The sequence below is a fragment of the Charadrius vociferus genome, unplaced genomic scaffold (assembly GCF_000708025.1).
Source record: "Charadrius vociferus isolate BGI_N301 unplaced genomic scaffold, ASM70802v2 scaffold738, whole genome shotgun sequence".
NCBI lineage: Eukaryota > Metazoa > Chordata > Aves > Charadriiformes > Charadriidae > Charadrius > Charadrius vociferus.
The window spans coordinates 820,355-838,008 of NW_009649467.1; the positions used below are offsets into that span (position 1 = coordinate 820,355).

General features: G+C 43.1%; 1 protein-coding gene across 1 annotated transcript in view; it reads right to left on the reverse strand.

The window, feature by feature from the left end:
- ARID5B (AT rich interactive domain 5B (MRF1-like)) overlaps window positions 1-16,854 on the reverse strand; it is a 107,459-nt gene extending 90,605 nt beyond the window's left edge. Inside the window, exon 1 of the mRNA XM_009889803.1 lies at window positions 16,633-16,854. Coding sequence (XP_009888105.1) covers window positions 16,633-16,741 — 109 coding nt within the window. The 5' untranslated portion in view covers window positions 16,742-16,854. The remainder of the gene's footprint in view (window positions 1-16,632) is intronic.
- Between the last annotated feature and the right edge of the window lie 800 nt (window positions 16,855-17,654).

A 17,654-nucleotide genomic window follows, 5' to 3' on the forward strand; every position in this document is an offset into this window, starting at 1 on the left:
TACAATGCCCAGGAAGAACAGAATATGCAAAAGAATAGTTACTTATTGCACAGTAACCATCGTGTTCATGATAAGCAATTCAACAAATTGCAGGGAGCATTTATGCCCAATATAAGTGAGATGGGAACTTCTGAGAGATGCAAAGCATTTTGTTCCTGGCCCACGGGCTGCCTCCTCCTGCACCGGCACAAGCCTGTGGACGCTGCAGTCCCCCTGCAAATTTAAGCCTGTGGTATTAGAGGGCTTTGAAAAACAAGGAGGGATGGTATCCAGAGAGTAAAATCTGGAACGGTCACAAATAGTACGGGAAGGGCAAAGAACCAATCTTTTCTCACTCAAGCCAATGTATGCCACAGCGGGGTCCCCACTGTGACTGCCAAGCCACACCTTTCCACTTGACAGGACGAAGCAGCTTTATCTCTGTCAGTTGAACAGTGATTGAAAAAAACGCTCTCCCACACTCCCAACCTCGCAGCCAAGTCCAGGAACGATACTGGAGAAGCTGCTGCTCTTTGCTGCTCTGTGGATTCCTGATACTGGAAGAGTACATCACCCGAGCTCTGCTGTAGCAGGTCTCCAAGCACAACGGGAATTACACAACGCTTAGCCAGTGACATGTAATGACACAACAGGACGCTCATTTTGAGACACTGTGGCAGGACAACCTGAGCTTCAGAGTGCCTAGCAGTGACCGTCACCTCAAAATTTTGATCCTGGAAAGGAAAATCACGTCTACTGTGTGCAATCATATTTCTTCTGATGCCAGCTGTATAAGTAAACCAATTGCTTAAAAAGGAAAGCCTGAAGCCATCCTGAAGACAGATTTTGGGTGACGTTTTAGCACCACAACGTCTTCACAAAAAGCTGTACAGATGAGTTCAGATATAGGTACACGAAGCTCTTGGCTCTGGCCAAAGTGATAGACAAGGTAGCATAAGAGAAAGAGCTGCAAAGGAACCTGTTAAAAAAAAAAAAGGGAACAAAAGGAGAGCCTGCTCCAAGAACACGACATCTTTGTTATCCTCAGCAGACCTGGCCATCCTGCATTGCCAATGTCAAAAACTGCTTCCATTTAGATGAGTAATTCTTGTTTCTTGTTTAGGTTCTTGTGTTCAACACCTGCATTTGCTGACCACGGAGGGAGCTGTCAACACCTGTGAGGACAGTACCCATAAGGTACCCGTTATCCCTAAAAGTTTGCAAGTGAGGGAAGCAATGGCAGGGATTTACTACAGCTCTGTTGCTGAAACTGTGATGTCTCTGTGTTTTAGGTAGAGATATCAAAACAGCTACGGCATCAAAGGAAACTGAGGATTCACTCTGGTATAAATCTGGCCTCTGTGTTCAGGCTGTCACACACGAGAGGGCTTCTTGGCTTTAGAGTCAGCAGTCACTGGCATGGAACTGGTGTCACTTCATCTGGTGAAAGGGAATGCACAGGACAAAGCAAGCTGTTGCGGTAGCTACTCCTCCAAGGAGGCTCGTGTCCTATTTTGGTTTCAGCAATCTAGCTGGTGAACTGACTGGGAAATGGAGATGGTGGGAAATTCTTATGGATATTTGGGGCAAAGATCTCAATGAGGCACACACAAAATTCCAGTCCTACACGCAATCCACGCAGACATGCTCTGAAGGAAAAGGAGCAAGAAAATGGAAACTGCAGTCCCATTTTTTCTATGAACGCCATCCCATTCTGTCACATCTTGATATCCTTTAGTGATGCACATGACGTGCCCTGTTGGTCAGATTGAGCTCAGAGCATTCCTTACGCCACCTGTGACCCCCAGTACGCTGTGGGACTGGGCCCAAGGACTTCTGTTTCCTGAGAGCTTGTGCTCCAGCTGGAGATACTATGACCATAAGAAGCACAACTGACAAAAACACTGTAAAAACAAGAGAAAACTGAACCACAGAGTATTTTCCAAGTTTTGACTCGCTCAACCAAACATTTGCAAAACCTTAGTTACACGTCCAACTAAAAATACATGCTGCCTAAGAAATGCTACATGATTTTAAGTAAGAAATTTGCCATACGCCCAGTGAGGTATGAATGACACTTTTAGACAAATGCACTCAAAATGTTTTCAGAGCCTGGACAATAAAATTTCCAAGCACTGTTCTCACAATCTTCCTCTTCAAATAAGAATTTTAATTGCATTGTTGTCCTAAAAAGTAGAAAGTGAAGTGCTTATTTAAGAAAACCAGCCATACATTAAGTAGTCCGATGCTCTTCAGAAAAAAAGAAAATTTCATTTGTGCAGCAGACAATGGTCAATCATTAGTGTGATCAGAAATCACTACAGGTCCTTCTGGCAACTGCTGTTCTGCTGCACTGTTCATGAGGGTCTCTTGTTTTAGAAGCAACACTCAACAAGTATTCTCCCAGTAAAAAGCATGTAAACTTTTTCTTACTATTATATTGACTTTGTCTACAAGGTAACTAGGGAAAAAGTGTCTAATACAGTATAGCATCCTTTCTTCATCTTTGTCCCTTAAGAATCACTTCCCTTTGCTTCCCCAAACCAACAGATGTGGCAAAGAGGTACTGCTTTGTGTAAACACCTTACATGACTGGCCAAAGATGAGGGAATGACTTTTCAGATTAACTTATATGGATTTGCAAGTACGTCTGATCAGTTAAAAGTCTCTCAATGAGGCAGAGAAACTACCAATAGAGTTTTGGCTGCCAAAAGTGAAACAAGCTCCTATTCCATTTGTGCAAATATGCTGGGCTCTTGTTATCAAACACATGAATTCCTGTCCACACTCTCTCCATCTCTCCTGCGCACCCTGCCGTCAAAATAGCAGGGACAAAATTGGCCTCATTTCCTGTATATTTCATATAGACCTAAACGTTCTTAAGTATGTTTTCAGGAAATATATTTTAAGGCTGCTATGCTCACATCTGATCTCCTACTCTATGCTTTTAAGATATTAAATAGGCTTTACCCAATAAATCACAGGTTTTGTGCCTTGGAATCACATGGTATCTGAAATCACCAAAAGCTAAATCCTGGGCTGTTCACATTCACTACATGCAAGTCGGAAGGCCCAGGTTGAAAAAAAATAGAGGAAAAGCTGAGCAGCAACCTTTCCTGCAGGGAAGGCGAACAAGAACACCCAAACCACACATACCAAAAAATCCCAGTGGCAAGGCAGAGAAGCAGCCCTTATTGCCATCTTCAACAATCCTCATCCCTGCTCCCATTCCAGCATTGCAGCACCTCTCTCTTGCTCCACCACGGGAAGATCAAAGTTGGAGGTGGTGGCGAAGTACGGCCTTGGAACTGACCTTCTCATGCGTCCCAGCCTAGTCTAACGCCTACAGAAAATGGCACTGACCACCCAAAGCTCGAGTGGATGATTATCCTGGAGGTTCTTTTCCTGTTGAGAGATATAATATCTGGGGAGGAAAAACACAACGACTTGCTGTCTCTCAAAGTTTTTCACAAAGGCACCCAGGACCAAATTTTCCTGCCACTCACGCTGCTGCAAGGTTTGCTCCCGAGCACCACAGCAGCAAGTCTAAGCCCACGGTACAACACTGAATAACTACCACAAGGAAAAGAAATGCTCCTTCTTCAAGCTCTCCCTACCTGAGCTGGAAGGCTCCCGTAAGGGAGAAGCACAGCAGGCAGCTGACAGGGCTGAACACCTCTCAAGGCAGCAAGGCTCCTGCCCCCGTTCAAGCTGACCGGTCCACTGACATACCAGGAGCCTCCCACACACAAAACTACGGGATCTAATCTTTGATGTTTTACAATAGCACAAAGACAACATAAAACACATTCAAGAAACACTGTGGAAAACGCGCCAGCATTTTAAGGAACGCTCCCTTTGGACATGAAGCCTTTTTTAGCCAAACCACTATGATTTTGTTTTAGTGACTCATACAAATGGATTCTGGATTAAGGTTTAAAAATGGGATATTTTCTCTTCTGCTTCTAGGTTGACCTCAAGACATGTGAATGAAAAAATAGCAGTAAGAACATTAGGCTGGACTTACATTCACCAACAGACACTAAATAGGGATCTACTAAATTTGTGAAGCTTAGATGAAGTTTCAAATATATAATTCTGAAAATGCAATTTCTCCTGAAGTCGGGCTGGGCAAAGATCATAAAACTATAAAAAGATACTTTGTCCCTAAAGACTGCAAGAAGCTAATCATTAGCCACCCGTTTCCAGTGTTTACCTTTTTATTACATTATTCTGATATTTTTCCTTTGCAGGGACCTACTCCTTATTTCTACCATATGGGTAACAAAAAAGATCCACTGCCGCTAGGCAGAGTGTTTTTAAAGACAAAGGCATTTGCCAGATTAAAAGCAAACATACAAAGTGTACATAAATTTGTGTTTGACTACTGTTGAGCATCTGGAATGGCCCACATTTTCTTTGGAAAATTTTTCTTCCAGTTTTTTACACAAATGACAGTAAAATATGTACCCAGCAGCAAACTGAGATAACTAAATTTAAAACTCACTTTCAGATCACTTTTTCATTTTTTCTTCTTTTTAACTTCTCTTTTCCAAGGCAAAAGGGGAGGAGGGAGCTTGTACCAATGTTTTGAAGTACTGTAAGTTCTTTTGCCTTTTAACAGAAATATGTAAACAAGGTGTATGACTGTAGGGTAATGTTCTAGTCACAAAGCATTCAAGAGCCAGAGCGAAGCTATTTAAAGAATGGAGTATTCAATTCCTGAGGCCAGATGCTAGTATAAATATGAAACTATGTTCACACTGCAGATTAAATTATTTTTAGTTTCTGCATTTGAACTGCCAAAATTATTTGGGTTGGGTTTATTTTTTTTTTTTTTTTACTGTACCACAGAACTTATGGGGCCACATTTTTATGTATCTGAACAGAGGATTAAAACCACAAATGTAAAAGGACTTTTTCAGCTATTTTCTCGGTGCAACAAAACTAGAAGTGTATAGTGACATACACTGTCACAAGTAAGGGTCATTCAGGGAGTAAGAAAACTAAAAATAAAGATGGAGCTGAAACATTCAAGATTCTTGAAATAGATTTTTATAGTACCTTATCATTTAATTTTCATCCCACAAAGCTTTTAATCTGGAAATACTTAGTGTGAAACAAAAGTGGAGACTGTGGTTTTAAAATAATTAAAGAGAAAAAAACATGCATTAAGACTGCATTACACACTGTCTACCGTGTTTGCCAGGAGAGCTCACACAGCTATTGCTGAGAATATCAAGTTAAAGTCAGGAGTAATTAACTAAAAACAAATAGTCAATAATCCCATGACCTTGCCATAGCATGAATCCAGAGAGAAAGGCAACAAAATAAACTGGGGGTGATCGAAGCAAATCCCGGCTCAGTGACTAGCTGGGTATCTCTGACACATGCTACAGCCTAAAGTCACCTACGAGGCTGACAAGGCTTCTCCCCTGCTGATGACCACTGTTGGGTTTGGGTTTTTTTTTTTTGGTCCTGTAATTATCTTCTCTTTGCTTCATCACCTGGCAAAAATGGAAGGTCCAGGATGTATCTCAAGGACATGATTCATCTGCTGATGTCAGGGGCTGAGTTTACCAAGACACAAAAAGTAAAACAGGAACCGCACGGAGGGATGTCAACCAAGCCATAGACCCTTCCCACTGCGGATACCACAAATGCCCTGGAAGGGCTGGATGTACAGCCAGGAGCGTAAATCTGCGAGAAGGATGGGCAGAAAGACTGCAGCTTGGCCAGTGGAGAGACCTCCTGCAACACTAAGGAATGTGGAATTACCGAGCAGACTTGCTCTGCACCGCGCTGAACATGCATATTTTGCTGATGACTTAGAAGAAGGATGAGGCCAGTAACACCGTACAGCTGGCTGGGGGAAGACGCTAGGAGGGGAAGGGGTCCTGTAGAGCCCTGTAGCCCATCTAATATTGAGATGTGTGAACCGACACTAAGTACCTGCGGAGACTCTCTCACTGCCCCAATTCAGGAAGGCAGGGGACACCAGGCTTAATTACAAACAGGTGACATGGGACATGCTGAAAGCTGAACATGCTCTTGAATATCACGTCAGGTTCGGCCCCAGTTCCTAATTAACTCTTCTTATCAGGCACGGATCTCATATCACAACAGCGAAGCCTCCTTTTGGTGGACAGGCTGACAATCCCAGCCTTCCCTGGGTATTCACAACAAGCTTTTAAAATGCATTAGCCAGCACTTTAAAGAAACCTGGGACCAGAACATCTGGGCTTTGGGTTGTTTTGTTTCTTAGTAATAAAAAGTGAAAAAAAAATGATGCAGCTGTGGATGAAACGTGCAGGAACACAGCAGCTACCTTACCATCCTTTACCTATTTTCCATTCACTAGCCTCATTCACAGGAGCAGAACAGGACATGAGGGAACTTGGAGGAGGACGAGAGGGAATGTTTCCCACTTTTTTCTTAAATTAATTTTTCGATTTGTTAAAGGATCCTTGAATTGTACAACATGTGGGGATCTATTCCACTCGTGACACACATGCATAACTCCCCTTGGCACTAATGGGAATGACGAATGTGTTGTGAGAGGAGAATTGCCCCCTAAAACTACGGGAGGGTGAACAAGGTTGTAAATATATCTCAAGGTTCTGGTAACATTAGAAACCAGCCTAGCGTCTTTCTCATGGTTTATTATGATATCACCAAATCCCCTCTATGTATTTATAGCCTTGTAATTCACAATTATTCTGAGTCCATAAATGTTTTTGGCATCTGAATGTAGAACTGATACTATTATTTCACATATTATGGTACTGTCCGTGAATGCTAAATTTATTCCAGCAGAGACTCCTGGAGTTCATTCATCAGATATTTTATGCTACTGTTCTTTTAATGATTCATTTATCCTTAGTAATATTTGTATTCTGAAGTGTGGCGTCTCCAGCCGACAGCACAATGCTCTGCTGAATTATCTTTTTCTTTCACAGCATAACAAAGTAGAGCACAGTCAAATTGAAGATGGCCTTTAGTACACTGTCAGAACAATACTGCTTACCAAGCATATCCAGACACATTTCTCAAACCACATGTAATGCTCTGGCTGCCAACACGCTCATAAAGTCATTAACTGGCATCTTAAAATGAGGGTGTGATACATATATTTAAATGTTTAGGAAAATCAAATGTATGCTCTTCTAGAAGCTTATTTTGAATTTCAGCTTCTACATATATCAATTATGCAGCAGACACGCAGATGTGAAAATTCACCTTGATTTTTCACAAGCTGCTAAAATATACTCCTGCTAAAATAATACAACATTACCTATCACTAACAAAAGCTTCTTTATAGTGTTAAGTATTTGTCCTTCACAATGTAACAGAGTAAGAGAGACCCAAGCTGAAGGTTTACAGTGCTGAGGATTCATTTTTACAAGCTTATTATTATTATCAGTAAAATGAAGGAGGAACTTATTTTACATGGTACAGATTTTACTAAATAAAGTAAATAAAGGTTATGCCACAATGCTCTCCAATACAAAACCTACTTGGTAAGTTACAACTGATGCTGTTACATTTTTTAAATATATGCTTTCTCTGTCACCAGCTCCCACAAACTGCACTCCAATTTACGCATATACTACATTTAACCCCTCCTTTCTCAAACACCCTCATCATGCAAGGATCACCAAGCCAGCAAAGAGAAGCATGAACCAAATTAACAAAAAGAGATTAAGCAGTCAGAGTATTGATACTGAGAGCCTTAAAACTTGGTTTAACAAGAGCAAGGATGCCAGAACCACAGCCTTCTCCTCTGCATCGACACAGCCCCTCTGGGTGCTCGCAACGCTTCGGGAGATCCCATGTTTGGAAGGCAGGTTTGCTACTGCCTCACTCAGCCACTGGAGCCAAGCCCCTTCCCACACTCTTGTCCAACACCTTCCTTTTCTTCCTAGCCAGCCCATCTCCCACCTTCCCTTGCCTGCCCACGCAAAGCTCCACCTCGGCAAGCTAAGGGCCCACCACCTCCTGTTGCTGAGGTCCCCACAAACGCTAACATGGCCATTAGTTGGTATTCAGCCCCACACAGCTTGGCGGGGGCAGCCCAGCTTTTGCTCCTGTGTGCCTCTGTGCTAGCAAATGATTTTGTGAGAAGAGAAGGGGGAGAAAAAGCAAGTCTCTTCCATCAGTTTCAGATGCACAAAGGATGCTTTCTCTGACAAAACCCCATGGCACGAGACAGGCCATCTATAAGAAGATGAATATTGTATCTCAGAGAGCAAGCACTAGCCTTTCTGCAACACAGCAGTCAGAACCGGACTAAGATATTTAGGAAGACAGACAATGACAGGCCAGGCATGCCGCAGTGCACCTGTAAACAGAAGGCACACTGTGACTTTCTGGGCACGGGACTAACGAAGAGGCAACTCAGAAAAGCAACGTGGAAGGGAGATGCTGAATAAGCTGGGTCTGGTTTTTCCCCTCCCTGCCCCAGAAGGGAACTGACACCCAGATCTGGCCATGGTGTCAACAGCACCCGCAGAAGAGCCTGAGCATCTCGGCACAGCAGCACAGGTCGCGAGCCAGAATGATTCATTAGCTGGTACGAAGACAGCTTAGACTTGATTAACGGAGCACTTGGAGTCAAAGATGACCGCAGGACTCCAAGTCCTGGGCTCCAGCAACGCAGAATTACAGCACAGGAAAGCAGCCAGGCAGGAAAAAAGAGGACGTCCTCGAGGCCCACCCAACTATACCACAACGCTATATAGGTGCTCAGTTTACAGATCTCGGTACTCAGCCAATTTTTGGCTGGCTGCGTGGGAAGGCTACAATGCAGGAAAAAGGAGTCATTGATGTATGAGGGACCAACAGCTCTAAGCAGCGGCCATGGCACACAGAGGAGACCGCTGATCACCTCCCTCCACGGTGCTGGGCAAGGGAAGCGCAGGGACACAAAACAATAGACGTCCCAAACTGGGTCCCCCTGGGACCCAGAAACAATACGGGCAGGGACGGAAACTAGAGGGAAGGCTGGGGAGGAAAACAGCACCCTCTAAACCCAAAAGTTAAAAAAAATTAAAAAAAAAAAAAAAAAAAGGCAGACAGTGAGATAAAGTCAGATTCAGAGCACAGCAGCGCTGCAGCAGGAGGCACACGTTTCCAGTTACTGGAACAAAACCTCATGGTCAGTAAGAATTAAATGCAAGATCCAAGAGTGACTAGAAGGGAAAAAATCCTGGAGAGCAGACACATGTGGGTTATTACACAGCCTGGCAAGGTCAATCTCGGTGCTAAAAACAGACAAAAATAAAAAAAGCTGTCAAACATTTTTAAAGGGACACTGTCCCACACTGGCTGCTTTGACGCTGTCTGTGAATGGTTCTTATTTTTTATCTACTTATTTTGTAATTATGTAGGCTACTCCTGTTCCAACCAGAGGCTGCAACAAAACTCTTATTGATGGTGCAAACTGCTGCAACTTCAGCTTTAGAGGAACGTGGAGTAGTTCCCTCTAGCTTCACAAGGCAGTAAAATTTAACTCTTCCTCCTCTCCTGTTTTGCAGCAGCGATTCCTTCCCTGATGCTTCTGAACAGACTAGAACTGGAATTGCAAATGGCTGTGCTCTACACCAACGACAAAGTGCCCTGTCATACCAATACATAATTGAAAACGCTGACACAGTGACAACTGCTATCAGCACAATTCTGATAATCATGTTAGCTTGCTCCTGCTGCAGGAACCGTTGGGGGTGGGGAATAGGCACTGTGATTTAGGGGCTACCTAGAGAGAAGTTACGTGGGATTTTGTTTACATTTCTTGGCAGATCTTCCATATTTCAAAGAACAAAATACCCACCTCCTCAATTCCCAGGGGCAACGCTACCACCCCCCTTTTATAAGACCTCAAAGGAAGGTCAAAGTTTGAGAAGAAATCCAAATTTCATCTCTTTGATAAGGCACGCTTGAAGTTTGAGATGTGTGGTGTTAAAACTCCTTTCAAGAGCCACAAATAGACAAGGCTCAACACAATCCAGTGGCAAATTAAAGGCTTCCGTAGCCAGTGCTGTATAGTAAAATGTTTTTTCACCCCCGTACGATTCCATTGTAATGAAGCAGGCTATCCCCAGAGAAAGGAAGGAATTAACAGCACTTAAATCATCCCAGCATTGCTCGGGCAAACACGTGGCCTCGGGAAGGACCAGGTGGCTACAGACAACCTCCCGAGGACCCCGCCAGCCTCCTCCCAGGGAGGCTGGGGAAGGTGCAGAGGAGAGCAGCAGTGGCTCAAGAGACAGGGGCAAGTGAGGCCGGGGAGCCCCAAAATGCTACTGGAGATAGTGTCACCTCCAGGAAAAAATATGTCATTATCACAGGATTATTGGGGGTACACCACACCTAACAGCAGCAGCATCTTTCAGCACTTAAAAGGCATTCAGCAACTAAAGCCAACAAATATTAGTTATCTTAAACCAACTGGCTGACAAATAATAAAAATAAACATTTATCTTGCCCTCTTCACACAACGCCAGTGCTGTCTGCTCAGCACCTCAGGTTATCTCCTATCCCAAACATGTTAAAGGTAAGCAGGAACTAAACCAAAAGATGATGTACAACCAAAGGAAGCCTTCCCGCTTCCCTCTGAACAGCAATCCTAACAGCGTTGCTCCACAGCCTGCCAGTGCTCTCCTGCTGCTGCAGCAGTGCCGGCACGTGCTAGGAGCTGCACAAACACAGGCCACGGTCCTTCTTCCCCAGGGGAGCCATCCTCCTCCATTCTGGCTCCGTGGAGTACAACAGACAAGTCATGTAATAGCCTCATCTACGGCAAAAGAGCTGTATCAATTGGGCTGGTTAAAATGAGTTAGAGAGGTCACCCTGACCCATGAGACAAAAAAACCCACATACGGTGGACAAGGGCAAAGAGGGGAAAATGGGATAATGGGACACTTACAGGAGCTTTAGCAAGACCAAAATGGCATTCAGCTAAGGCAATGGGGACAGGGAGGCACAAGGAAGAGGCAAAGAGTGCAGAGAGAGAAGAAGGGGAGGGGAAGAGAGTTAAAGGCATGACTTAGGCACAAAATATCTGAAGTAGCTGTACTCAGAATAGCTAACAATTAGCTGGTCAGAAAATTATTGCATCAAGTTAAGCCAGGCGAGCCTGAACTCAGCAGCACACGACGAACAATGAAAAAGTAGAGTCGGCATCAGTTCAGAAGTCACCGCAAGTGTCTGAGCACACTACAGCTGCAGATTATCAGTTTCGATAATATTACAGTTTGGCTACATTACGACTTGATAATCTTCATCTGGAGAAGTCATGCCTGTTGCAAGGCCATTGGTAAGTGAAATCAGAAGGGCCACACAACAGCCCAGTGCGTGCCTTCCTGGGCACCAAGGGGTCAGCACCTTCCTGCAAGATAAGGCCATCCGCGCTCTGCTTCCCTTTCCAAACTCACTGCTATCTGCCATGGGTCGGCCAATTTATACAGCAACACAAGATCCGATGAGGAGCTGGGATCTCCCGGATGAAGCTAGGCAAATTATGAGACTGGTAAAGCAGAGAAGGAAATGAGCGGGTGACCCAGTCCTGCAGCATCCAAGCCCTGCCCGGCAAGCTCTGCTGGAGGGTTCAAAAGAGCGAAGTAGGGAACAACTGCTGAAAAATACACCTATGGACTAGAAAAAAGTGACTGCTAAAACATAAAACTCAGCTGGAAGTAGCACCTCATTTTCCTGGATTTCACAAAGAACAAAGATCCAGATTCTACACCCCCAAACGCAAGACTGTGGGGAATGAAAGACTGAATGAATGACAGGACTGATCACTGAATTTTCTTTGGGTTCCCCTTTCCTGGACTCAAACAAGCAATAACTGCAGCAAAAAACCCTTCCGTAAGCACCAGAGCTTGCTCATCCCCATTACTAATGCTGCCAGAGCAGGAACAGAGTGCCCAGAGCGTGGCAACCTCAACCACCATTTTGGTATGATAAAGACTCATACAAGGCTGATAAAAAGAGAGGCAATGACAGTTTGGGGACCAAACCCAGAGCTCCGTCGTGACAGACTCGTGAGCCAGAGGGATGCAGCTTGCCAGGCTGGGGCAGCGGTGGCTCCCACCCCCCTGGACCAGCGCAAGCACAGGGGCCATTTGTTCCTCAGCTAAACCCAGGCAGTGCCGCAGCCCAGCCTAACCCAAACCAACAGAGCCGGCGAGCACTAAATTCAGTCATTTTCCCCTCAGTCTCTTCTCTCAATTTCAGCTCTGACTCCTCTATCTTTTATTTCTTTTTCTAAAGACACATTTAGAGATGAAACCATTCATAACTGCCTATCCACAGACAGTTTGTGGCAGCATAATTGACAATGAGTCTGCTGCAAAAATGAAAATGCTGTTTTAATAACCTTGGCCTAAAATACATTCTGTTGTATGCCTCAAAGGGTTTCAATAAAAAGTCAACCTGTAGAGACATATTTTCTTGGCTTAAACAACAATCCAAAGCATATAAATGTAGTCCAACTATAATGACATATTTATAGGCCAATAAAGCTTACACTGCAGCTTTCATACTTCACTTAAAGGAAGTCTGTAAGAAGCAGTGTTATATAAAATAATTTGAATTTTTTTTTTTTTTTCAAACTATAGCCCAAGGAATACAAATATGCAACTTTGCCATATTTAACCGATAGTGTTTACATTGCTTAGTTGCTAAAAATTTTGTAAAATGAAATAATTCCTCATTTGGTGACTTCCCACTGGTTTACCAAATATGGGTATACAAGTCCATTTATTACAAAGAAAAATCCCCTAAATAATTCTAAAGACAAAAATAAATAACTAGCGGCCTTAGTAGTGAATGATTTAATCAGACCAATTCTTCTGGAAAAACAGGTTCTCATGTTCATTATGAATAATACATTCCTGAGCAACTCTATTTTTATATGCTGCATTGTTGTTATTCTTTATTTTTCTCAACATTTGAAAGAAATATTCAGAAAGCTATAAATAGTCTTAAGACATAAACTGCTAGCATTCAATATTGACGTATTTGCAGAAAGGGATGAAATGTATAACATAAATACCTGAACAGGCAGAAAGAAATAATTCTTAAAAATCATTTTTCAGGCTGAAATCTTGAAGCTCACACAAAAAAAATGCCATTGCTAGATCTTTTATTTAATACAGTCCTAAGGAAAAGTTCTGCATAATTCACTAGTGATAAAAACAATGGCATTTTACAGAAAAAAAAAAAAAACAACAAAAAACCCACAAAATAACAGTTTCTGCAGAAAAGAAAGGCAAAGAGAAAAAAGAGAAAAGAAAAAAAACAGGGGAAAAAGAGACAAGAGAAAAAAAAGAGATGAAAAAGAGAATGAAAAAGAGAAGAGAAAAAAAGAGAGAACAAAAAAGGAGACAGAACTACCAAATCTGAATTAGGGTCAACTTTTAATTACAGGTGCATAATTTCTCTAGGTTGTGGATTAATCAGGTGTCGCCGTAGTTTTGACTGAGTGCCACAGGGTGTATGGTACAGGGCATCCACTGCTCACACGAGGCCTCACTTTGTCCCGTTATCATTTAAAGCTGCCCTGCTCCCAACAGCAATGTGTTCAATTAAGTGTGTTTGCGCAGTGCCACTTCTGTGGTTCTGTATCAGCCATGTTTTCATTTCATCCAGGTTATTTCACCCTTTACCACTCCTGGATAGTGTATGAAAACTGGTTTTGTTTCTTCTGTAAAGTTTTTTTGAGCTCTTTGGTAGGGATATAATTTCCTATTACCTTCTACAGCTCGTTTCGAAAAACATCTAGTAGGAAAAACTTCAGAATCTACCCACTTTTATGGGATTTTTCTGTAATGGAAACATGCCATTTCATAGGAAAAAAGGGGTACAGGAGATCACCTTGTTTATCTAGACCTTTTCAACACCTGGTTCAGCAACTTCCTCGTCTACAGCCAAGGTTAAACGTGGGTGTCACTAGCAGACTCATACATGGCCCGCCAGACTAGCACAAGAAGGGATTTGTTCCCTTCAGACACAAGTTCTGTACAAAGCGGTCTGCCTCAACACAGCCACACCACTCTGCCCTGTGGGGAAGCCCTTCGTGAAACATCCCCATGTTTCACTCAGCAGTGGGTACCTGATTAGGAAGAGAACAGTGTTGCGGTGGTGGGAAGTGGTGGACGTGCAGATCATCTCTCCGTTTGGGCTGATTAACCTTGCTAATATAGCTGTGCTGATGATGCTCTCACCTGAGGGACCTTTGCATGACAGCGCACTGAGCTCCCTCACAGTTTACAATCCTGTTTTAAGAGAAAAACAACCCCATCCCATTGTGCTGGAGACCTACTGCGGCAGTTATTGCTAGTAAATCTTTGATCACTGCGGCTGAGCATTGCTTTGTTGGCAAGATGCTGAGTATTGGAAAAGGTCTGTGGGCACACGTTGTAACAGGCAGTAAACCTGCCATTTTGACAGCAGAGAAGATACAACACGGGCAGCTCAAATCTCTATGCCTTCGACACTGAACATCATGCTACTGCCTTTGCCTACAGCTGGGGAAATGGCAATTCCCAGAGCACAAGGTCAACCTTGACGGACCACTCAGAATGAGAGAAGTAAATCTTCTTCACCTGGTGGGCTTTAAACCTCCATCCCATAGTTAAGCCAACCACCAGACCTCGTGGGTTGCCTACAGGACACAACCAAATAGGGGCTGCTTCACAAGCAATGAAGATCACCATTCTTCTGAATTTTTCTCAGCTCTGGGACAAAAAATATGCTTAAATTCTTTGGTCTTTCAAGTAGTAAAAAATCATCTAGTACTAGATTTAAGAAATTTCTTTGATTGCCTTTCATGGGCTGGATCAGTTGTTTGTTATCAATGTGCCTAATCAGCTACAGGTCTTGAACTTTTGGTTTCACTCCTGCCAACCAGTCATGATGAAGAAAAAGGCAATCATAATCAAACATTAGTCAAAATACCCTCTTCTACTGAAAAAAAAAAAAAAAAAGACCCAACAATAAAGCCACAGCCACCAACCAAAAATGAGCAACATCAGAATGTGGGTTATCAAAATTATACCATATAGTTTGCATTCCATAAGCGTTTTCAGTATAACTCCTACTTTCAAAGGCTTAACATGCAACTATAGGCTTTAGGCTTAACAATAATTTTCTTTGGCTCCTAGGGTAGATAATAGCAATTTCATAACTTACCACAAGGGTTTTTTTGGTTGTTAAAAACAAAAACAAGAAAACATTAACACACAAAAGTTCTGTCTGAAAAACATTAAGATTCTTTTGACACAACAAACAAATGCAAATAAATGTAGCAAGTAAAGAAGATGCCAGGGCAATAGCAAAGAAAATTACTGCATATAATTATGGACCAAAAGAAACCACACAGAAAAGCAAAGGAAAATAGAAAGAATTGCATGGGTTATTTTTTTCCTGGAGACATAATGAAAAATAAGATCAACTTCGAATTTTACTTCAGTCTCCCTACCTACATATCTAATGGTGAAATGCGAGATTGACAAAATCACTTCATCATTTGGTAAGATCAGAAAAATGAGATGCGGAAGATAAATCCTCCAAGACATGTCTTCAGCTTACTGTAACTTGGCTTCGATGCCAACACAGTTGTGCCATTATAAAACCAAACTTGGCCCTGCATCTCCTGTTCACGTAGGTACAAAAGCATTTCCCCACATGCATCAGACTTAGCTTTTAATTTCTTACCTTGCCACCCATTATGGACTAAATTTGATGCTCTTCAAACTTGGAACATTTGTTAAAAGCTTGGTACAACAGAGAAATGTCCCTGTAATATACTTCAAAGCACCGTCTCTGACAGCTATTACACATCCAAGGTCCTAATACCACAAAAAGGCACATTTACCTATGGAACACACCTTGGACCTTGGGCCCCCACCGCGGATTTTAGAGGTGTGAGTGTCTGTGCACCAAAGCAGCCCCAGAGCTGCAAGCACATCTGCAACCACCCAAAGTAGCAGACCTACCATTTCCCTCTCTAAAAACTGACAGGGAAAGAAAGCCCAGGTCTACCTGCAGAGAAGAGTGGCGCGCTCGCAGAGCCTATGCTGTACAGTAAAAAAGAGCTCACAAGGAAACACTACAGAAGGCTATGGAAGGGACATCTCCCTACCAAACGAGACACAAAGCTGATTGTACAGAGACAGGACAAGCACCAGAAGCAGGTGACAATACTGTGCTTCCAGAAGATGAAACGAGGGAAGTGAAAGGCCTTTGCTCTCCTCTGCCCATAGGAAGAGGCCTTGGAAGATGCGTCAGGCTCCTCTGCCCACAACACACAGCTCTGACCTGAACCCCAGGCCTGCAGAGCCCCAGGGAAAGTCCTTGACAATGACTTGTGTCTGCATCTTCAGGGTTTGAGCCTAGTGCTCAGGGACATGTCTGCAGAGCAGACAGGTATCACAGAGTTACCCCACGCTAATCTCGAAGGAGCCTGCGATGAGCTCACCACCACCACCACCCCCCATCCCGCTCAGGTATCTCATCACCACACCTCTGCCTGAAGCACACAGACATACCTTGGGAATTGGCGATGGCTTGGCAGGATCGGGCTCATCCGCCTTCGAAAGACGCTCACCCACGGGCCCCTCCCCACGTGAGAAAGTAAGGGATACTCACCAAGGTCAGCCTTTTCCTTCAGGATGTCTTTGAAGTTCAAGCCGCTGTTGAGTGTGGATTGTCTGTATCTCGTCAAGGCTTCTTTCTGCCCATTCTTCCCCACATCCATCGGCTTGACCGGCTCAGCCCGGAAACCACACTTCCACTTGGAGAAATCGGACTGTGCCCATTTTGCCAAGTCCTCAAGCTTCACAGTAACTTTCTCTGAAACAGCAATAACTTCATCCTGCAAGAAGCAGTCAAATGAGAATTCAACACGTCACACAGGGGCTCCACGGTGACTGATAAACCCACAACACTGCCCTCCCCCCCCCTCCCCCCCGACTATTGGAAAAGCCTATCTTGCTCTTGGCAGATTAATTTTTCTGTAATACAGAAAAGCTAGTACTTCCTCTATTCCTCCTTCCGCCTAAGTGGAAATATTAGTTGTTTACTTGAAACAAATACACAGGATGTAACGATAATTTCTAGGACCAGGGCAATGATCCTAAAAGGCATTTGAAATGCAGGTTGCCAAATCACATTCTGTATAACCCAAAGCCTTGAGGGAAAGTTTGTTTTTTAGGTGCAATTAGCTGCAAATGTAAAAATTCATGGCTGGATGACTAATGGTTATAGCTGGTCCTGAAATAAATGGACTAAGTAAATCTCAGATTCTTGGAACTCTGACTCACCAGAAAATTCCTGTGTTTATGGTACATTTTCCCTTGGCTTATACACAAATATTGAATTTAACTTTTGTCCTAAAAATTAAATAAAACTGTGATGTAATCCCAAAAGAAATACTACATAAATGTTATGTGCTTCCCACCAAAAGAAACTTGCACATTCTCATGTTTCTTAAAACCTTTTTCAAGATCAGAACTGTAATTTTTTTCCCTTCTTAAACATACATTCTAAGAAAAGCACTTAAACTTAGTTTAGCCTCCAGAACATATACTCAAATTAAACAGCTCTAATTGCTGAATTTTATTCTTCCAGGAAACAATCAACTCCTCTCAGTCATGATGAATAAGCAGAAT